This window comes from Salmo salar, chromosome ssa05 (assembly GCF_905237065.1).
Source record: "Salmo salar chromosome ssa05, Ssal_v3.1, whole genome shotgun sequence".
NCBI classification, from domain to species: domain Eukaryota; kingdom Metazoa; phylum Chordata; class Actinopteri; order Salmoniformes; family Salmonidae; genus Salmo; species Salmo salar.
The window spans coordinates 66,491,011-66,514,745 of NC_059446.1; the positions used below are offsets into that span (position 1 = coordinate 66,491,011).

At 42.9% G+C, this 23,735-nt stretch overlaps 1 protein-coding gene across 4 annotated transcripts in view; it reads right to left on the reverse strand.

The window, feature by feature from the left end:
- LOC106605499 (single-minded homolog 1-A) overlaps nucleotides 1-23,735 on the reverse strand; it is a 29,528-nt gene continuing 5,793 nt past the window's right edge. The window contains exons 3-12 of one of the 4 annotated variants that reach the window (XM_014201225.2): nucleotides 22,903-22,985; nucleotides 21,985-22,074; nucleotides 21,717-21,825; nucleotides 21,523-21,608; nucleotides 21,001-21,200; nucleotides 20,642-20,757; nucleotides 10,574-10,721; nucleotides 3,973-4,138; nucleotides 3,312-3,738; nucleotides 1-2,966 (exon numbers count right to left, since the gene is read on the reverse strand). In XM_014201225.2, coding sequence (XP_014056700.1) covers nucleotides 2,176-2,966; nucleotides 3,312-3,738; nucleotides 3,973-4,138; nucleotides 10,574-10,721; nucleotides 20,642-20,757; nucleotides 21,001-21,200; nucleotides 21,523-21,608; nucleotides 21,717-21,825; nucleotides 21,985-22,074; nucleotides 22,903-22,985 — 2,216 coding nt within the window. In that variant the 3' untranslated portion in view covers nucleotides 1-2,175. Of the gene's footprint in view, nucleotides 2,967-3,311; nucleotides 3,739-3,972; nucleotides 4,139-10,573; nucleotides 10,722-20,641; nucleotides 20,758-21,000; nucleotides 21,201-21,522; nucleotides 21,609-21,716; nucleotides 21,826-21,984; nucleotides 22,075-22,881; nucleotides 22,986-23,735 lie in introns of all 4 variants that reach the window. The other 3 variants (XM_014201223.2, XM_014201226.2, XM_014201224.2) reach the window with 3 other exon arrangements.

Below are 23,735 nucleotides of genomic sequence, written 5' to 3' on the forward strand. Positions count from 1 at the left end.
TTTTTTCTTTGGAAAAAGTGTTCTGTTTATTTATTTATTAATTTTCATAGAATTTGTTTAAATCAAACACACTCATATGCAAGCAGACTGTTTTGATTGCAACTATATTTCAAAACCCAAAATAAACATTCACTAAATAAATACAACTTTTCCCTTGTGCTTCAAAGTGGTGTCTTTTTCTCAGCATATTTACATCATAAATAACTTTGGAAAAGCACAATTCAGACAAAAAAACTAAAACAAACCCAAACGTATAAATATAAGAGATATGGTAACCACAACTACAACAGAATCCAGGGGAACGCTAGAAATGTGTCACACTGCCTACAAAACAGTATAATAAACATGATATGAAGCGTTAGAGAAAGGTAATGCCAGTTTATAACAAACAAGCATTATCATGATCAGATGTGATCATGATTTAGGCTGTCTAAATGACTACCCAACCGGTTGGATTGCATATTGCTGCATGTATCATGACTTTGTGAAAACATTTCATGAATTGTCATATAACTCATTATTAGGGTAATAGTAACTAATGTCATGTTGGTACAAGCAAGCGTTGCCACTACATCATTCTGTAATATTAGAACAGTGCACAAGTCAATCAACCACATCAGACACAATCTCTCCATTTCACCTCACTTGATTTTTCCTTCATCTCATCATATGTTCAATAAACAATGGGCATCTCTTTCCAGTACAATAACTGTACAATTACCCTTGTTGACAATTTAACAAGACATGCCTCGGAGGTACACGTTAGCATGCTAACTCTCACGTCAGCCTAGTTAGCATGCTAACTCACCTCAGCCTTGTAAGCATGCTAACTCTCACCTCAGCCTTGTTAGCATGCTAACTCTCACCTCAGCCTTGTTAGCATGCTAACATCCCACCTCAGCCTTGTTAGCATGCTAACTCCCACCTCAACCTTGTTAGCATGCTAACTCTCACCTCAGCCTTGTTAGCATGCTAACATCCCACCTCAGCCTTGTTAGCATGCTAACTCCCACCTCAGCCATGTTAGCATGCTAACTCCCTCCTCAGTATTTACCTTGAAAGCATGCAAAATTCCCCCTCAGTGTTTACCACTACACCTGGCAAATGAGACAATCCATGTCATCATATTGACCCTTAGCTTCCCAGTAATCACATCTCAATAAGGTTGTTCATTAGAGGTTGTATATAATGTTGTTATCCTCACTGAGGTGATATTATACCACTACAGACCAAAGTACTAATAAGTGTTGTTATCCCCGCCAACAAGACATTTAGCCCAAGTAAAGCCTGCTACCTGACAGTCCAGGTGAACTGCTGTATGTCTCAATGTAAATGTAGGCATATGTATCTCTTGCATGTATCCCTTAAAACCCCCCCTTCGCTTTCTCTGAAAAGTGTGGGTACACTTCCCTTAATCCATAGCTCACATAGTGGGGAAAACATAGATAGAATGAATTTGCATAATTGTTGATGTCTGTGAAGTTTTTTTGTGTCATTTTTGCTTCATCTCCATACTGCACACCTTTAATCATAGCTACGAGAAGTAGGGGTGCTGAGGATGCTGCAGTACCCCCTGAATTATTTTCTGAAAAGTAGTGCACTGGGCCTTTACTAGTCCTGTATTAGCAGACCGATATAGCCATCTGTAGCGCGGGCAAAAAATATATCAATTTAACCAGGTCTAGTTGACTTTAACTCTAGAGTTGTGTTGTGATAAGGGGATTCTGACCAACACTAAAAAGTGCACTAACGTTGAACCCTGTCCTGTTAACTTAAAACATATCCACAACCCTATCTTCAACCATAGGGGTGAGGTTCCCACAATGAAACTCTATTTCTGACAGTGCAAATGGAATAATGTAGCTCTGTAAAGATTAAAAGAAAAGGAAACACGAAGTAGGATAGGACATTTTTTTTTTTGCTGGATAAGACGCAGAAGAGGCCGTTGAGGCTGGGCTATAGAATGAATATTCCATGGCTCCACAGTTTCTTCTTCATGTGTTTTACTGTGCGTCTGAAATGGCACCCTATTCCCTATGTAGGGCATTACTTTTGACCAGAGCCCTACGCAGGCTCTGGTCAAAAATAGTGTGTAGGGAAATGGCACGCTATTCCATTTACAGGGAATAGGCTGACATTTTAGACATCCCTTTAGTGTTATTGGACAAGCGGGCGTTAGCTGCCGTTAGTGATGATGACGGAGGTCCCCTTGTGTCCCGGCCCCTGCTCTGCCTGCATGCGCAGGTGTGAAGTCACGTCGTAGTGGGTGGAGCCAGCGGAGGAATAGAAGTCCCTGAGGCTCTCGGTGTCATACAGGTGCTCCAGGGCGTAGCCCGTCAGGGAGTAGGTAGCAGCTTGCTTGTCCAGGTAGGGCCTCCCCGTCAGGGAGTAGGTAGCAGCTTGCTTGTCCAGATAGGGCCTCCCCGTTTGGGTTTGGGGGTGGGAAGGGTAGAGGGCTGGGGCAGGGCTAGGGGAGGAGGCTGAGCAGGGGCCTGGACGGCCAAGCTGGTGGTGCAGGGGCTGGGGGAGAGGGGACAGGTCTGTCTGTCCTGTCTGCTGGAGGTAGTTTTTGGGTTTGGGGAGGCGGTGGTCAGACCCTGGGCTGCTGAGCCTGAAGAGAGGGGCAGGGCTTGATGCAGGGCTGATCACCTGACCCAGGCCACGGCACAACACGCTATGTAGCACCCCCTGGGGGTAGTCAGTGGTGAAGCAGGGGCCTGGGCCCTTCGGGAGGCCGTTGGCAGGACCTAGAGGAGTGTCAGGCCCTGGGTGGAGCTTGCTGCGGTGCTGCAGCCGATTCTCCTCCTCCTTGATCATCTGCTGCGTGGCTCGGATCAGGGTCTCAATCTTGCTCGGCTCCTGGGGGCTGACCCGAAAGTAGTCTGCGCGGTAACGGTCCCCTGAGTCGCTGGCGGAGCCCCCGTCTGGCGAGCTGACCACACTGTCCTGATCCCATTGGCCACAGTCTGTAGAGGGAGGGACAGGACACTGATCTTAGAGCCAACAGGAAGCAATATCCAGGGCTAAGCAGAGCTAGCAGCATGTTATCCTACAGGTTAAGGGTTAAAACTAACCTGTATTTTCCTGCTGACCTCTTCCAGGTCACCATTGCAAAAGTGGTTTTTAACCACAATATTCTTTCCTGGTTAAATAAAGGTTAAATAAAGCAGAGGTGGGAGATCTGAAGTGTGAGCAGGCTTTAGTACCAACCCGAATCAAATCTGTGTGTCTTTGAGCCTGCAACAGTGGAGTTCACCCATCTCCAGCCTCCTACAGTAATACAAGCTAAAGGGCCAGGGATAGGGACTTACTATGCAGACTGTGGATGGAGGGGATGTGGGGCACGCTGCTCTCGTATCCCTCTCCATTCTCCAGGGACGAAGTCTTGGCCAGGGGCAGCACAGAGTGGGCAGCTCCCCACCACGCCTCTGTCCCACCCTGGGGAGCACCCAGGAAGTACCTCCCTGCCTCACAGCGGCCCCGCTCGCACGTCTGGTTGTGTCCGTGTCTGTCGAGGTGGGAGTGGCTGTCGCTGGGGGTGTGGTGGTGGTGGTGCTCCTCAGTGATTGGGAGGCTGTAGCAGAGGGGACGTGGCTCGGAGAACTGCCTGTAGGCACAGGAGGTGCCAAGCCCCTCCCCCTGCTCCAGCAGCTGAGGGGAAGCGGAGTCTGTGAGGGGAGATCCTGCCCAAGGGCTATCCTGGTCCGACTCTGACCGCTCGGCCTGGAAACCAGTGTACTGCAGATAGAGAGAGCAATCAAGAGGGAGAGAGAGGGAGAGAGACAGAGAGAAAGACAGAGAGCCAGAGAGAGGAGAAATATGAGTCATTATCCAGGTAATCAAGAAGTGATAAATCAGGTATAAGCCACCTCCCGTCACTGACAGATCATGCAGTATCCTGGCTCAAATAGAGAGTTGCCTCTGTGTAGGATGTGTACAGGACCAGCGCTGTATGTTCCTATAGAGCCTCACCTGTGTGTAGGGGGACAGTCGAGCCTTGGCCTTAGCTCGAGACACTCTGCTCTTGGGTGCTCTGCGGTTCTCAGTGAGGCTGGTGGGAGCACTGCTGAAGGGGAAGGAGGGCTTGGTGTCTGTAAGCTGGTCCAGAGACAGCTGGAGTCCTTTATACTCAGTATCCCTACAGAAATATACACATACAGTATGGACTGTAGATCATATAGATACACAGGTATATTCCTGATTTAACTATGTGTTAGGATTACATAAAGACCATCATTAAACAAGACAAGACAGCTCCACTGTTAAGACTGTTTATCCAAGTGTGGCTTGTCTACCTGGGTATTTTATTTTTTTCATTCTCAGGGTGCAAATACCCACTAACATCTGTTTGGTAATTAGAGCATGGTGTGTGTGTGTGTCTGTGTGAGAGAGAGAGAGAGAAGAGAGAAAGAGAAGAGAGCAGAGAGAGAGAGCAGAGAAGAGAGAAGAGAGAGAGTGAAAGAGTGAAAGAGAGCGAGAGTGAGAGCGGTAGAGAGGCTTTCGGAAGGACTTGTTTCTCCATCAGGATTGTAACAAGGCCTTTAACAAACATACAACAGAGGGGAGGCTGTCCGTTCAAATACACATGCGATTAAGGGCTATGTCTGGCTAAACCAAGCCCACGGAACACTACGCCAGGAGACAGTACTTGGAAATGGGAATTGTTTTCTCTGTAAAGCAGGGGTAGACTGGGCATCGGGCATTTCGGGCAAATGCCAGATGGGCTGGTACATTTTTAGGTGAGTGGGACTGTCCAACTTTATTTATTTTCACAAATAATAAGCATTATCTGGCTAAAAATGTGGCATCAAGGAAAGAAATTGGCCGGTGTAGGGGCTTCAAAGAAGAAAATGGGCCAGTGTGTTAGAAATGCCAGGGCCGATTTCAGGTCCCAGTCCTCCTCGTGTGGTTTCTGTTCACTATGATGAATCAAGTTGGAGAAGATGGATGGAAAAACCTGGACAGGGTTTACTCTGGCCACACACACAAACACACACACACACACCCCATGCATGTGCACACGCTCACTCACACACAGACACATATACAGGTACATGCACATACATACACACACACACAAACTTTTATTTCTAAAACACACACAATCACAATCAAGAAATACATGTTCCATACAAACACTATCAAAAACATACAGAATAGCATTCTCATAGGATCAGGTCAGGTCACGCATTTCAGTGCATGACACACACACCAACTCCTTTATGTGATAAAGTGTTCTTATCTTGCTGTAAACACAGAGTATTGCCTAAGAAAGGTCAGGGATCACAGGGACAGGCTCTGGCCAATAGGAAGGGATGGAAGGTGGAAGGGTTATCAATACTAGCCAATAGGACAAGGCAGAGAGGTTATCAGTACTAATACACATAGAGGCAGTTCAACCAGAGGTGAACTCCTGTGTTCCTGTGTTCCCTACTAGCTGTGTGTTAATCAGTGTAGACTAGTACACCTCTACCTGCTACTGTGTGAATCACCCACCACTAACTCTGATAACAACAGTGAGAAAGGGGCTGTGATAGTTCTCTGATGAACTGACTAAATCCCATGCCATTCTCTCAGAGATGTATGGGGAAATAAGGAACTCATTATTATCATTATTATTTAGCCTCAGACAGGACAGGAACACTCAGTGGATGACATTGTATTATCTCTCTCTCTGCTAATGAACTGAGTTACTATGAATTCACTGACTGACTGATGCTATTCTCACAGATACGTTGAGGCAAACAACACGTTTGCACAATGTCTCATTACAGCTTAATGTCTCACACGATAAAACATCTCAACAAGATCACAAGACGGTACTAATTGACTGTACAGTATGTGATTCAATAAAAAGTAAAACAATTGTTTAAAAAAAAAAAAAGATCACATGGGGGAATGAGAAATCTCCATCCACAAATTCTAAACTCTCTACTCTCCCACCAAGCTGGCAGCCATAAACGCTCCTCATCTTTATGGCCTATCAATTAAAACCTCATAAACACCGTTATGGATTTGGGGAGGGGGGTAGTCTGCGGCTGCGGCAGTGCGTGTCGAGCCATTTCCATCTTCTCTCCTCTGTACGGAGCAGCCTCTTCTGCCTCCTCTGGTTAATGGAGTGTTTTATGGGCTTAATTCATTTACTGAAACACTTTTACATCTGCAGCAATACACATTACACACAGCAGCACACCAGGAAATTTGCTAAATGTCCCATCCTAGAAAGCAGTGGCACCGTTTTCACAGACCTAACCAGAAGATACAGATGTAGGTTCTTAATTTGAGCCACTACAGCAGGAAAATAATCCTGCAGAAACAGGAAATGTGAATTATTATGTGGATTATAATTATTAGATTTCTAAGTGAAAATTACAAACTTCAGAAGCCTTTTTAAACCTCAAATACATTACAAGTTTTACATTTCCTGCATTGTAGGAAAGTTCTCCTGCAACAGGGTGATCAAATTAAGATCCTACATCTGTACTGAGCCAATACTAACACTCACAGAACCAATAGAGCTTGACTCAGACTATATCTATATCTGGACTGTTTGCAGTTCAGTTGATAAAGTAAGCGCATGCTGAGTGAAAAGAGGTTTGAACGATATGGTGACTTTTCCAGTGGAAAACTGGGTTGAAACAAATTGTGTTGTTTATCAGTGCTCATGCATGACGGAGGCCCACACTTAGCTCAATACCACTGTCTGAGAAAGACAGTCCACCAGACCTGGGTTCAAACTGTATTAGCATTCTTTCTAATACTTAAGCTTGACTGGATTGAGGTTTGACAAGGGCAATAGAGACAATGGAATAGTGCCAACAGTGAAACCGCTTCTATCTGACACCTCAGGCCAGGTTGACTCAACCAAACAAATTAAAACTATTAGGAAGAAAAAAAATACTTTGTGAACCCATGCCTGACTGAGACAGTTGACACAGTCTGCAGACAGACAGATGGACATGTTGTTCATTCCACAGACACCTTGCCAAGCGACTTTCCCTTCCCGGGTGAGGGTTCCAAAGGTAACAGCCAAGTCCATAGACATGAATATGCTTTAGTGAACCTGATAACTCAATGACCTCAACACACAGACACCCACGCTACTCAACACAATAACTAATCTACACACAGATACCCACACTACTACACGATAACTATTCTACCCACAGACATCCACACAATAACTTATCTACACACAGACATCCACACTACTACACAATAATTACTCAACGACCACAGACATCCACACTACTACACAATATCTATTCTACAACCACAGACATCCACACTACTACACAATAACTATTCTACACACAGACATCCACACTACTAGACAAAAACGATTCTACACACAGACATCCACACTACTACACATCTTAACTATTCTACACACAGACATCCACACTACTACACATCTTAACTATTCTACACACAGACATCCACACAAGTACACATCATAACTATTCTACACACAGACATCCACACTACTACACATCATAACTATTCTACAGAGACATCCACACTACTACACATCATAACTATTCTACACACAGACATCCACACTAGTACACATCATAACTATTCTACACACAGACATCCACACTACTACACATCATAACTATTCTACACACAGACATCCACACTAGTACACATCATAACTATTGTACAAACAGACATCCACACTAGTACACATCATAACTATTCTACACACAGACATCCACACTACTACACATCATAACTATTCTACACACAGACATCCACACTAGTACACATCATAACTATTCTACACACAGACATCCACACTACTAGACATCATAACTTATCTACACACAGACATCCACACTAGTACACATCATAACTATTCTACACACAGACATCCACACTACTACACATCATAACTATTCTACAGCAGAAGAAAGTGACAGTAAACAACTTTCAGTTTTTCAAGAAATGATTATTCTAAATTGAAAACGGTGATAGAACGCTGCAGTCTTCCTGTCAGCTACTGTAAACTCTCACCCTATTAGACAGAAAAATCTAACAGAACATTTCATTCTAACATCTACAGAACAACAAAAAACACAGTCGACAGGCTTTGATAAGACGAAAATACACAACTTTGTTCCACTATAAATGAGCTCCACAAATAAAAAGGTCCTATTTACAATCCTGTCAAAACTTACCTTCAACAAACACCTCATCCACTACACTTAAGTCATTTAAGCAAATGAACCAAAAAAACGTGTCATGTTTCTTATTAACCTAAAAATAAATATATTTCTTATTAACCTCTCGTTAATTGATTTGCATTGAAGGCTTGTGTAAACCTCGGGTGCCAATACTCATTATCTTATCAGAGAGGGAAACGACAGCTAAGCTGAGCTACAAAGAAGTCTGTGTGTGTGTGTGGTGCTGTGTAAAAATCTGAACAGGCTCAAGCCTGGCCTGACCCTCTCAGAGCCAGGAATCACATCAGACCAAACAAATCAAGGACAGATGTGACTGCTGATCTCTCTCTGCGGTGCCATGCCTCCCGATAGGAGATATAACCATCCACTGAAGAAATACCAGACACCCTAGACCTACAGCACCATTCTTTCCACTGACAGCACTACAGACTTATTGGTGATGTACAGACAAAGCAAAAGGGTAGGCTATACACACTAGAGGTCGACCGATTAATCGGAATGGCCGATTAATTAGGGCCGATTTCAAGTTTTCATAACAATCGGTACTCTGCATTTTTGGACACCGATCATGGCCGATTACACTGCACTCCACGAGGAGACTGCGTGGTAGGCTGACTACCTGTTATGCAAGTGCAGCAAGGAGCCAAGGTAAGGTGCTAGCTAGCATTAAATGTATCGTATAAAAAACAATCAATCTTAACATAATCACTATTTAACTACACATGGTTGAAGATATTACTAGTTTATCTAGCTTGTCCTACGTTGCATATAATCGATGCGGTGCCTGTTAATTTATCATTGAATCACAGCCTACTTCGCCAAACGGGTGTATTAACAAGCGCATTCGCGAAAAAAAGCACTGTCGTTGCACCAATGTGTACCTAACCATAAACATCAACGCCTTTCTTAAAATCAATACACAAGTATATATTTTTAAACCTGCATATTTAGTTAATATTGCCTGCTAACATGAATTTATTTTAACTAGGGAAATTGTGTCACTTCTCTTATGTTCTGTTCAACAGAGTCAGGGTATATGCAGCAGTTTGGGTCGCCTGACTCGTTGCGAACTGTGTGAAGACCATTTCTTCCTAGCAAAGACAGCCAACTTCGACAAATGGGGGATGATTTAACAAAAGCGCATTTGCGAAAAAAGCCCAATCGTTGCACGAATGTACCTAACCATAAACATCAATGCCTTTCTTAAAATCAATACACAGAAGTATATATTTTTAAACCTGCATATTTAGTTAAAAGAAATTCATGTTAGCAGGCAATATTAAACTAGGGAAATTGTGTCACTTCTCTTGCGTTCATTGCACACAGAGTCAGGTTATATGCAACAGTTTGGGCCGCCTGGCTCGTTGCGAACTAATTTGCCAGAATTTTACGTAATTATGACATAACATTGAAGGTTGTGCAATGTAACAGCAATATTTAGACTTATGGATGCCACCCGTTAGATACAATTCGGAATGGTTACGTATTTCACTGAAAGAATAAACGTTTTGTTTTCGAAATGATAGTTTCCGGATTTGACCATATTAATGACCTAAGGCTCGTATTTCTGTGTTTATTATATTATAATTAAGTCTATGATTTGATAGAGCAGTCTGACTGAGCGGTGGTAGGCAGCAGCAGGCTCGTAAGCATTCATTCAATCAGCACTTTCCTGCGTAGGCCAGCAGCTCTTCGCTGTGCTTCAAGCATTGCGCTGTTTATGACTTCAAGCCTATCAACTCCCGAGATTAGGCTGGCAATACTAAAGTACCTATTAGAACATCCAATAGTCAAAGGTATATGAAATACAAATGGTATAGAGAGAAATAGTCCTATAATAACTACAACCCAAAACTTCTTACCTGGGAATATTGAAGACTCATGTTAAAAGGAACCACCAACTTTCATATGTTCTCATGTTCTGAGCAAGGAACTTAAACGTTAGCTTTCTAACAATGCACATAGTACACTATTAATTTATTCTCCAACACTTTGTTTTTGCATTATTTTTAAACCAAATTGAACATGTTTCATTATTTATTTGAGACTAAATAGATTTTATTGATGTATTATATTGAGTTAAAATAAAAGTGTTCATTGTTCATTCAGTATTGTTGTAATTGTCATTATTACAAATACATATATACAAATAGGGTGATTAATCGGTATCAGCTTTATTTTGGTACTTCAATAATCGGTAGCGGTATCGTCGTTGAAAAATCATAATCGGTCGACCTCTAATACACATGGTGGGACTTGCACACATATTATGACCCACTGATGTAGTGTTGGTCCTGTATGTCATCCACCAAGGATCACAAAAGAAATAACTGTTGTACAATGCTTTCATGTGTTATCCTCTGGGGTTTTGCTGAGGTACCTACGTGAGGACGTAGTTGACACTGACGATACAGTGGGGTCTGGAGGAACGGCTGTTGTGTACGATGGTGGCATAGCTCTGAACCCAAACCCAGCCACCCTGCTTAGCCAGGAACCTATAGTACTTAGTGGTCACTTGGCCTTTCACCAGCACTGGACAGAGAGAGAGAGACAGAGAGCGAGAGACAGACAGTCACAGAGAGAGAGAGAGAGAGAGAGAGAGAGAGAGAGAGACAGAGACAGAGACAAAGAGAGGGATACACGGAGACAAATAGAGGGGGAGAGAGAGAGTTAGAGAGAAACTGAAATTCTTGTTTATATCATCGTTCCAAAAATGATGAAGCATTAATTAGTGGTCATCTACAGTTGAAGTCGGAAGTTTACATACACCTTAGCCAAAAACATTTAGCATTGCCTTTAAATTGTTTAACTTGGGTCAAACGTTTCGGGTAGCCTTCCACAAGCTTCCCACAATAAGTTGGGTGAATTTTGGCCCATTCCTCCTGACAGAGCTGGTGTAACTGAGTCAGGTTTGTAGGCCTCCTTGCTCACCCACACTTTTTCAGTTCTGCCCACACATTTTATACAGGATTGAGGTCAGGGCTTTGTGATGGCCACTCTAATACCTTGACTTTGTTGTCCTTAAGCCATTTTGCCACAATTTTGGAAGTTTGCTTGGGGTCATTGTCCATTTGGAAGACCCATTTGTGACCAGGCTTTAACTTCCTGACTGAATATATCCACATAAATGTCCTGCCTCATGATGCCATCTATTTTGTGAAGTGCACCAGTCCCTCCAACAGCAAAGCATCCCCACAACATGATGCTGCCACCCCCGTGCTTCACGGTTGGGATGGTGGTCTTTGGCTTACAAGCCTCCCTCTTTTTCCTCCAAACATAACGATGGTCATTATGGCCAAATAGTTCTATTTCTGTTTCACCAGACCAGAGGACATTTCTCCAAAAAGTACGATCTTTGTCCCCATGTGCAGTTGCAAACCATAGTCTGGCTTTTTTATGGTGGTTTTGGAGCAGTGGCTTCTTCCTTGCTGAGCGGCCTTTTAGGTTATGTCGATATAGGACTAGTTTTACTGTGGATATAGATACTTTTGTACCTGTTTCCTCCAAGCATCTTCACAAGGTCCTTTGCTGTTGTTCTGGGATTGATATGCACTTTTCGCACCAAAGTATGTTCATCTCTAGGAGACAGAACGCGTCTCCTTCCTGAGTGGTATGACGGCTGTGTGGTCCCATGGTGTTTATACTTGCCTACTATTGTTTGTACAGATGAACGTGGTACCTTCAGGCATTTGGAAATTGCTCCCAGACTTGTGGAGGTGTACAATTCTTTTTTCTGAGGTCTTGGCTGATTTCTTTTCATTTTCTCATGATGTCAAGCAAAGAGGCACTGAGTTTGAAGGTAGGCCTTAAAATACATCCACAGGTACCCTACCCTATCCACACCGTCACATGGCCTATATGGAGAATAATTTGGCTACTAGTAATGCAACGATTGATTTATACAGACTAGTTACATTTTAGGTTTTGATGTAATTATACCATGTGGGTGTTGGGAAGGTTGCCTCAAACGATGTCAATTAGCCTATCAGAAGCTTCTAAAGCCATGGCATAATTTTCTTGAATTTTTCAAGCTGTTTAAAGGCAGTCAACTTACTGAATGTAAACTTCTGACCCACTGGAATTGTGATACAGTGAATGATAAGTGAAATAATCTGTCTGTAAACAATTGTTGGAAAATTACTTGTGTCATGCACAAAGTAGATGTCCTAAACTTCCGACTTCAACTGTATAACATAATTGAATGATAAGATAGTAGTGCAACATCAAATCAAATCAAAGTTTATTTGTCACGTGCGCCGAATACAACAGGTGTAGTAGACCTTACAGTGAAATGCTTATGTGTGTGTGTGGGGGGGGGGGGTAAGTAAAGAAATAAAACAACAGTAAAAAGACATTTGAAAATAACAGTAGCAAGGCTATATACAGACACCGGATAGTCAGGCTTATTGAGGTAGTATGTACATGTAGATATGGTTAAAGTGACTATGCATATATGATGAACAGAGAGTAGCAGTAGCATAAAGAGGGGTTGGCGGGTGGTGGGTGGTGGGACACAATGCAGATAGCCCGGTTAGCCAATGTGCGGGAGCACTGGTTGGTCGGGCCAATTGAGGTAGTATGTACATGAATGTATAGTTAAAGTGACTATGCATATATGATAAACAGAGAGTAGCAGCAGCATAAAAAGATGGGTTGGGGGGGGGCACACAATGCAAATAGTCCGGGTAACCATTTGGTTACCTGTTCAGGAGTCTTATGGCTTGGGGGTAAAAACCGTTGAGAAGCCTTTTTGTCCTAGACTTGGCACTCCGGTACCGCTTGCCATGCGGTAGTAGAGAGAACAGTCTATGACTGGGGTGGCTGGGGTCTTTGACAATTTTTAGGGCCTTCCTCTGACACCGCCTGGTTTAGAGGTCGTGGATGGCAGGCAGCTTAGACCCAGTGATGTACTGGGCTGTACGCACTACCCTCTGAAGTGCCTTGCGGTCGGAGGCCGAGCAATTGCCGTACCAGTCAGTGATGCAACCGGTCAGGACGCTCTCAATGTTGCAGCTGTAGAACCTTTTGAGGATCTCAGGACCCATGCCAAATCTTTTTAGTTTCCTGAGGGTGAATAGGCTTTGTCGTGCCCTCTTTTTATTTTATTTTTTTATTTTACCTTTATTTAACCAGGTAGGCAAGTTGAGAACAAGTTCTCATTTACAATTGCGACCTGGCCAAGATAAAGCAAAGCAGTTCGACACATACAACAACACAGAGTTACACATAGAGTAAAACAAACATACAGTCAATAATACAGTAGAAAAATAAGTCTATATACAATGTGAGCAAATGAGGTTAGATAAGGGAGGTAAAGGCAAAAAGGCCATGGTGGCAAAGTAAATACAATATATCAAGTAAAACACTGGAATGGTAGATTTGTAGTGGAAGAAAGTGCAAAGTAGAAATAGAAATAATGGGGTGCAAAGGAGCAAAATAAATAAATAAATACAGTAGGGGAAGAGGTAGTTGTTTGGGCTAAATTATAGATGGGCTATGTACAGGTGTAGTGATCCGTGAGCTGCTCTGATAGCTGGTACTTAAAGCTAGAGCGGGAGATAAGTGTTTCCAGTTGCAGAGATTTTTGTAGTTCGTTCCAGTCATTGGCAGCAGAGAACTGGAAGGAGAGATGGCCAAAGGAGGAATTGGCTTTGGGGGTGACCAGAGAGATATACCTGCTGGAGCGCGTGCTACAGGTGGGCGCTGCTATGGTGACCAGTGAGCCGAGATTAGGGGGAACTTTACCTAGCAGGGTCTTGTAGATGACCTGGAGCCAGTGGGTTTGGCGACAAGTATGAAGCGAGGGCCAGCCAACGAGAGCGTACAGGTCTCAATGGTAGGTAGTATATGGGGCTTTGGTGACAAAACGGATGGCACTGTGATAGACTGCATCCAGTTTATTGAGTAGGGTATTGGAGGCTATTTTGTAAATGACATTGCCGAAGTCGAGGATCGGTAGGATGGTCAGTTTTACGAGGCTATGTTTGGCAGCATGAGTGAAGCATGCTTTGTTGCGAAATAGGAAGCCAATTCTAGATTTAACTTTGGATTGGAGATGTTTGATGTGAGTCTGGAAGGAGAGCTTACAGTCTAACCAGACACCTAGGTATTTGTAGTTGTCCACATATTCTAAGTAAGAACCGTCCAGAGTAGTGATGCTGGGCGGGCGGGCAGGTATGGGCAGCGATCGGTTGAAGAGCATGCATTTAGTTTTACTAGTATTTAAGAGCAGTTGATGGCCACGGAAGGAGAGTTGTATGGCATTGAAGCTCGTCTGGAGGGTTGTTAACACAGTGTCCAAAGACGGGCCAGAAGTATACAGAATGGTGTCGTCTGCGTAGAGGTGGATCAGAGACTCACCAGCAGCAAGAGCAACATCATTGATGTATACAGAGAAAAGAGTTGGCCCAAGAATTGAAGCCTGTGGCACCCCCATAGAGACTACCAGAGGCCCGGACAACAGGCCATCTGATTTGACACATTGAACTGTATCAGAGAAGTAGTTGGTGAACCAGGCGAGGCAATCATTTGAGAAACCAAGGCTATTGAGTCTTCCGATGAGGATGTGGTGATTCACAGAGTCGAAAGCCTTGGCCAGGTCAATGAATACGGCAGCACAGTATTGTTTCTTATCGATGGCGGTTACAATATCGTTTAGGACCTTTAGCATTGCTGAGGTGCACCCATGACCAGCTCTGAAACCAGATTGCATAGCGGAGAAGGTGCGGTGGGATTCGAAATGGTCGGTAATCTGTTTGTTGACTTGGCTTTCGAAGACCTTAGAAAGGCACGGTAGGATAGATATAGGTCAGTTTGGGTCAAGAGTGTCCCCTCCTTTGAAGAGGGGGATGACAGCAGCTGCATTCCAATCTTTTGGAATCTCAGACGACACGAAAGAGAGGTTGAACAGGCTAGTAATAGGGGTTGCAACAATTTCGGCAGATAATTTTAGAAAGAAAGGGTCCAGATTGTCTAGCCCGGCTGATTTGTAGGGGTCCAGATTTTGCAGCTCTTTCAGAACATCAGCTGACTGGATTTGGGAGAAGGAGAAATGGGGTAGGCTTGGGTGAGTAGCTGTGGGGGGTGCAGTGCTGTTGACTGTGGTAGGGGTAGCCAGGTGGAAAGCATGGCCAGCCGTAGAAAAATGCTTATTGAAATTCTCAATTATAGTGGATTTATCGGAGGTGACAGAGTTTCCTATCCTCAGTGCAGTGGGTAGCTGGGAGGAGGTGTTCTTATTCTCCATGGACTTTACAGTGTCCCAGAACTTTTTTGAGTTTGTGTTGCAGGAAGCAAATTTCTGCTTGAAAAAGCTAGCCTTGGCTTTTCTAACTGCCTGTGTATATTGGTTTCTAACTTCCCTGAAAAGTTGCATATCACGGGGCTGTTCGATGCTAACGCAGAACGCCACAGGATGTTTTTGTGTTGGTTAAAGGCAGTCAGGTCTGGAGAGAACCAAGGGCTAACCAAACTCTCCTTCCGTGGCCATCAACTGTGCTTAAATACTAGCCTTCCCTGTAGCTCAGTTGGTAGAGCATGGTGTTTGCAACACCAGGGTTGTGGGTTCGATTCCCACGGGGGGCCAGCACAGGAAAAAAAAAAAAAAATGTATGAAATTGTATGAAATGTATGCGTTCACTACTGTAAGTCGCTCTGGATAAGAGTGTCTGCTAAATGACTAAAATGTAAAATGTAAATGGCTATATCTGTTCCTGGTTCTAAATTTCTTGAATGGGGCATGCTTATTTAAGATGGTGAGGAAGGCATTTTTTTTTTAAATAACCAGGCATCCTCTACTGATGGAATGAGGTCAATATCCTTCCAGGATACCCGGGCCAGGTCAATTAGAAAGGCTTGCTCGCTGAAATGTTTCAGGGAGCGTTTGACAGTGATTAGTGGAGGTCGTTTGATCGCTGACCCATTACGGATACAGGCAATGAGGCAGTGATTGCTGAGATCTTGGTTGAAAACAGCAGCGGTGTATTTAGAGGGCAAGTTGGTTAGGATGATATCTATGAGGGTGCCAGTGTTTAAGGCTTTGGGGTGGTACCAGGTAAGTTCATTGATAATTTGTGAGAGGAGGAGTAGGATAAGGGTACGGCTAAAAGCTATGAGAATTGGTCATCTATGACGCCCCGAATAGAGAGTAAAAGGAGCAGGTTTCTGGGGGCGATAAAATAGCTTCAAGGTATAATGTACAGACAAAGGTATGGTAGGATGTGAATACAGTGGAGGTAAACCTAGACATTGAGTGATGATGAGAGAGATATTGTCTCTAGAAACATCATTGAAACCAGAAGATGTCATAGCATGTGTGGGTGGTGGAACTGAAAGGTTGGATAAGGTATAATGAGCAGGGCTAGAGGCTCTACAGTGAAATAAGCCAATAAACACTAACCAGAACAGCAATGGACAAGGCATATTGACATTATGGAGAGACATGCTTAGCCGAGTGATCATAAGGGTCCCGTGGGATTCAGACAGCTAGCCGGGCCATAGGTAGAAAGCTGGCAGAAGATGGAGGGAGACCTGTTTTTAGCCACCTCGTACGTTTCCGTCTGTAGATTAGTGGGGTTCCGTGTGGCAAAAATAGTTATAGTGTCCCAAGAAAATTGTCCGATAGTCCTATTCAGATAGCAGCCGATAAGTCAGCTAACGATTAGCGGGCCGCAAATGGGTGTTCAGGTTACGGAGGGGCCAGTTGGATAACTCCCTCGGGCAGATAACGTCGGTAGTCCAGTCGTGAAGGCCCGATGGGGCTCCGCATCGGCAGTAACACGGGTCCGGATAGGTGATTGTAGCCCAGGAGTGGCTAATGGAACTCTTCAGCTGGCTAGCTCTGGAATAATTGATGTTAGCTCCGGGACCGACGTTAGCCAATAGTCACTCGGGTAGCAGCTAGCTAGCTGCCAGATCCAGGTGTAAATGTCCAGAGCCTGTGGTAGAAATCCGGGGATATGGAGAGAAAATAGGTCCGGTATGCTCTGGTCTGAGTCTCGCTGTACAAAACTGGCGATAGCTTTTCAAGCTAAGGGATAGCTGATGACTCCCAACCGTGGCTAGCTGAACTCCAACGTTAGCCAGTGAACTGGCCAGCCTCTGGCTAACCTCTGGCAAGCATTTGTTGTGGATTTCAGATTTGAGGTAAATAATACTTTTTTTTCTCTTTTTTTTTTCTCTTTCTTTTTATTTTGAAATTGGTGAGGCGGGTTGCAGGAGAGTGTTTTGAGGTTGAGTTTTTAGAAAAAAAATATATAAAAAGATATGCGAAGAAAAGATGTAAATATATATATACATGGGACATGACAAGACGAAGGACAAAGACGTCTACGCCATCTGGGATGATAATGTTCATGACTGTCTTGGTGTGCTTGGACCATTCTAGTTTGTTTTTGATGTGGACATCAAGGAACTTGAAGCTCTCAACCTGCTCCACTACAGCCCCGTCGATGAGAATTGGGGCGTGCTCAGTGCTCCTTTTCCTGTAGTCCACAATCATCTCCTTAGTCTTGGTTACATTGAGGGATACGTTGTTATTCTGGCACCACCCGGCCAGGTCTCTGACCTCCTCCCTATAGGCTGTCTCGTCATTGTCGGTGATCAGGCCTACCACTGTTGTGTCGTCTGCAAACTTAATGATGGTGTTGGAGTCGTGCCTGGCCATGCAGTCGTGGGTGAACAGGGAGTACAGGAGGCAGCCTTGTGTATGTTGACCTGTTTAAGGGTCTTACTCACGTCGGCTAAGGAGAGCGTGATCACACAGTCATCCGGAACAGCTGCCTTAGTGTTGCTTGCCTCGAAGCAAGCAAGGAAGTGATTTAGCTCGTCTGGTAGGCTCGTGTCACTGGGCAGCTCGCGGCTGTGCTTCCCTTTGTAGTCTGTAATAGTTTGCAAGCCCTGCCACATCCGACGAGCGTCGGAGCCGGTGTAGTATGATTCAATCTTAGCCCTGTATTGACGCTTTGCCTGTTTGATGGTTCGTCGTAGGGCATAGTGGCATTTCTTGTAAGCTTCTGGGTTAGAGTCCCACACCTTGAAAGATGCAGCTCTACCCTTTAGCTCAGTGCGAATGTTGCCTGTAATCCATGGCTTCTGGTTGGGGTATGTAAGGACAGTCACTGTGGGGACGACGTCCTCGATGCACTTATTGATAAAGCCTGTGACTAATGTGGTGTATTCCTCAATGTCATCGGAAGAATCCCAGAACATGTTCCAGTCTGTGATAGCAAAACAGTCCTGTAGTTTAGCATCTGCTTCATCTGACCATTTTTTTATAGACCGAGTCACTGGTGCTTCCTGCTTTAATTTTTGCTTGTAAGCAGGAATCAGGAGGATAGAATTGTGGTCGGATTTGCCAAATGGAGGGCGAGGGAGAGCTTTGTACGCGTCTCTGTGTGTCGAGTACAGGTGATCTACAATTCCTTTCCCTCTGGTTGCACATTTAACATGTTGATAGAGATTTAGTAGAACTGATTTAAGTTTCCCTGCATTAAATTCTCCGGCCACTAGGAGCGCCGTCTCTGGGTGAGCGTTTTCCTGTTTGCTTATTTCCTTATACAGCTGACTGAGCGCAGTCTTAGTGCCAGCATCTGTTTGTGGTGGTAAATAAACAGCCACTAAAAGTATAGCTGAGAACTCTCTAGGCAAGTAGTGTGGCCTGCAATTTATCACAATATACTCTACTTCAGGTGAGCAAAATCTAGAGACTTCCTTAGATTTTGTGCACCAGCTGTTGTTTACAAATATGCACAGACCGCCCCCCTTTGTCTTATCGAAGTGTGCTGTTCTATCCTGCCTGTGCAGCGTATATCCCGCTAGCTGAATATCCATGTCGTCATTCAGCCACGATTCCGTGAAACATAGGATATTACAGTTTTTGATGTCCCGTTGGTAGGATATTTGTGATCGTACCTTGTCTAATTTATTGTCCAATGATTGCACGTTGGCGAGTAATATTGACGGTAATGGCAGCTTTCCTACTCGCCTTCTGCAGGTCCTGACGAGGCATCCGGCTCTTCGTCCTCTGTACCTGCGTCGCTTCCTCTTGAGAATAACTGGGATGTCGGCCCTGCCGGGTGTTTGGAGAATATCAGGTGAGTCTTGCTTGTTGTTGAAAAAATCTTTGTCTGATCCGAGGTAGTGATCAGCTGTCCTCATATCCAGAAGCTCTTTTTTGCCATAAGATACGGTTGCAGAAACATTATGTACAAAATAAGTTACAAATAATGCGAAAACCCCCACATAATAGCACAATTGGTTAGGCGCCCGTAAAACTGCTGCCATTTCTTCTGGCACTATTTTTGTGAGAGGATGGATGTTGTTCTAAGTAGAACAGGTTATTGCAATTACTCTGTCATATACACAAAATATATTAGAACTGATAAGACATAATTAAAAAAGATAATATTTTATTTGTCAGATAATATTTTCGACGTGAAACTATAATATCAATCAGATAGTTCATAAAGCAATTTTTATAAATGGAAAAAAAGGCACTTTGTTTCATGTGATGTAAAGCAATTATTAAAGTACAATTACAGTGCATTCGGAAAGTATTCAGATCCCTTGACTTTTTTCACATTTTGTTACGTTATATCCTCGTTTTAAAATGTATTAAATAAAATAAAAATCACAATACCCCATAATGACAAAGCGAAAACAGGTTTTTAGAAATACCTTATTTATATAAGTAATCAGACCCTTTGCTATGAGACTCAAAATTGAGCTGAGGTGCATCCTGTTTCCATTGATCATCCTTGATATATTTCTACAACTTGATTGGAGTCCACTTGTGGTAAATTCAACTGATTGGACATGATTTGGAAAGGCACACACCTTTCTATATAAGGTCCCACAGTTGACAGTGCATGTCACAGCAAAAACCAAGCCATGAGGTCAAAATAACTGTCCACAGAGCTCCGAGACAGGATTGTGTCGAGGCACCAAAAAATGTCTGCAGCATTGAAGGTCCCCAAGAACACAGTGGCCTCCATCATTCTTAAATAGAAGAAGTTTGTAACCACCAAACTGAGCAATCAGGGGAGAAGGGCCTTAGTCAGGGAGGTGACTAAGAACCCGATTGTCACTCTGATAGAGCTCCAGAGTTCCTCTGTGGAGATAGGAGATCCTTCCAGAAGGGCAACCATCTCTGCAGCACTCCACCAATCCGGCCTTTATGGTAGAGTGGCCAGACGGAAGCCACTCCTCAGTAAAAGGCACATGACATTTTAGAATAAGGCTGTAACGTAACACAATGTGGAAATATTCAAGGGGTCTGAATAGTTTCCGAATCCACTGTAAGTACATTAGATATCTGTATAACATTCAGCACAGACAGTGGTGTTAGTTATGCCTTTTGTAATACTATTGCCACTACACTGTTAATATATCACAGATTGAAAATTCTAGTGCTGGGGACTGGGAGATAGTAACTGTAGGAGAGCAAAACAAACCTAACTCACACAAGTGGTGTGCACATCTCAGGTGGAAGGAGTCACAGCTGTGGACATGGTGATAGAGGGTCTTCTCTATAAGATCCTGGGGCTCATAGCCTGTCAGCTCAGCTACCCTGGGACACACACAATATTAAATACACTCAGAATTACAGATACATATGCATACAGAACGTACCCAATTTCCGCATCTTCCTCATTATTTCAGATGTGTATGACTACTCATGCATCTATGTAGTGTTTATGAAGATGTTATGAATGCTCTACAAAGCCGTTAGAAGATGTTTCAAGTGGAACCTTAAGTATTTGGGACCACTAAGCATCTCCAGTGTGTGAGTTGCGTTAAATGCTGTATTTACCTGGAGTCGAGGAAAATGAGCTTCATATCCAGGCTGGCTCTGAACATGAACATGTTGCTGTGTAGTTTGATTTCAGTGACAGCGCTAGGCGGTAGAGAGTGGCCCACCGCCACCAAGCCCACGTTCTGGTAGCAGCCATCAAATGGAGACATGTCCAGGCTGTACTGACGGATTTTTAGGTACCCGCTGCAGTGGATCACCTGACAGAATTGTACACACAAATATGCATGAAGGCCTACAATATATAAGAATACACATATGGAAATATGTATTCAACCAGTTTAGAGGTATTGCATGAGATTTCTGTAATTATGGACTGCTTGGGAACGGAGAGTTTCTAGCAGGGCTAAAACTACAGTTTGATGGATTTTTCAAAAACCAACTGCAGTTTGCCAGAGAAGTTAAAAATATAGGCTTCAATTATAAAGACCATGTGCCAACTATCAACAATTCAGTCACAACATCAATACAACCTGGAATGACTGACTATATAATCTAACAACTGTAGCAACAAAGGCCTACCTTGTATCCACCACATGTCAGACCAGCATTTCTTTTCGCGAGGACACATTTCATTCTCAAGAAGAACGAACGTTCCATTTCATATTCTTCAAAGACAGAGAGAAAACGCAATCAAAGACGACCATATAATGTAAATACCATGACACATGATTCAGTGCTCAGTCAGTCACCATAGCATACACAGGCTACCATACCTTGGACAAAGTGCGAGTGGCAGGGTTGGTGAGCTGTCAGCACGGCTGTCATTTCGTCGTGGTCAGCGGGGTGGATGTACTCGTAAATACTATTTCCGGTCAGCTCTACCTGTTAAAATACACGTTTAGTCATTGTTTTCAAGAAACGTAAAACATAGGACTATAGGCTATGTCGACTGTAGCACAAAGCACAAGGATCGATTTAAATCGAATGCAAAATAAAGCAATCAATTTAATATAAATAAAGACGGATTGTGTAGCAGCCTACCTGTGATAAGCCCAAATGGACCGATGCTGTTTCAGATATGTACATTACTTTCCCGTCAGGAGCAACCACAAAAATGAACCCGTCCAACGTCTGAAAAATAAATGTAATGTACATATTAATTAGGTCCAATGTGGACAAAATGTGCGTAGATCTTTGCCTAGCTAGGCCTACATATTAATGCTACTATACAGGCTATTAGATCATTTAAGTTCTCAAATTAATAATCAATCAATCTGTTGTCAATACAAAATAAGGAAAATATCGGAGACGTATATGACGGCATCGTAGCATTGTGTTTTTTTATCGGTTGACTGTATCAAAAAGGTTGTTACCAATTAGCATAATAATAATAACATTTTGTTCAATGTATCCAAATTAATTATCTTGAAATTATTAATTACCTTGCTTGAAATTATCAATAGAAACACACTAATAATGTCTGCATACTTATTAATATCATTATTATAGTCTAGAACTTCGACTATACTGTAACTACTAGGCCATGGTACTTTTGCTGTGTTGCATTTAGTGTTGTTACGATCATGTAGGAACGAACCCTTGTTAACTAGAGACTCCCGGAGGAGAGAAGAGAGGCGCGTGACTATGAATGCGTTGAAGATATTTCCAGATTTATATCCACAAGAATGAGAGCAGCAGGAGGGAGATGTTGTGAGGAAGAAAATCACTCTCCCTTTAAAATATGGATTTGGCGACAACTGCTGCTGTCACGTGGGATTATGATGATAATAATAATGATAATAATAATAATACAATAAAAATAAGTCATCTGTACAGAATTTACAATAATAAAAACACGTTTACCATTCGACATTTTTTTTACATTTCTATTATATTCCAAAGATAAAAATGGCGTTCATAATTCAAATAAGTCTGCACCTGTAGGATATGTGATCCCACCTGTAACAGATGTGATCCCAGCTCCCGCCCAACATTATCCAGAGATCTGGTCCGACTCACGTGGCCCCAGGACTCTCCCAGACCTGCAACACACATGGGAAAATAAGTGAATATCAGTTTGTATTTTAGAATGAATGTGCATAAGTTATAATAAAAGCGACATAATAATACTCATCATCATAATATCCAAACATGACAATAATAATCTTACATAGGCCTAATATCCTTATAGAGAGGATGCCTTTGAGATGCATTATTCATTTTCGACGTAATTGTGTAAATGTAATAATATGTCTATCAGCGTTAAAATCAATGATTTTAGTGTGAATAATAATATTCATATTCACACTTGAAATAAATATAATGTTAGGGTGTATATTTAAAAACCTAATATTCTTCGTTCAGTTGAGCACACCTGATTTCACAGCGATAAGTGGACTGTAAACAGGTTGGCAAGAAATTGGACGTGCAAATCTCCTCCAACAACAAAAACGTTTCGCATTTTAATATTAACCAAAAATGCACTTCACGTTTACACAACTGAAACAAACAAATTACTCCTTAACCATAACTCAAATATGCAGCCTGTTCACTACAGGAGCTGGACCATTCAGCATCATATGGAAAATAATATATTATTCAATAGACAATGATTTAATCTAAATCTCTTAACCTTTAGAATTTCATATCGTTCTAATGAATTACTATCAATACCGTAACATGTGGAAGCTTGTAGTGGGGGGGAAACTATAATTATACTAGGGCCGTTTTTTGTGTGTCAATACGTCACGTTTTAAGCTAATTACAAGTAAGCAGGGCCATAGGTGGGTTTC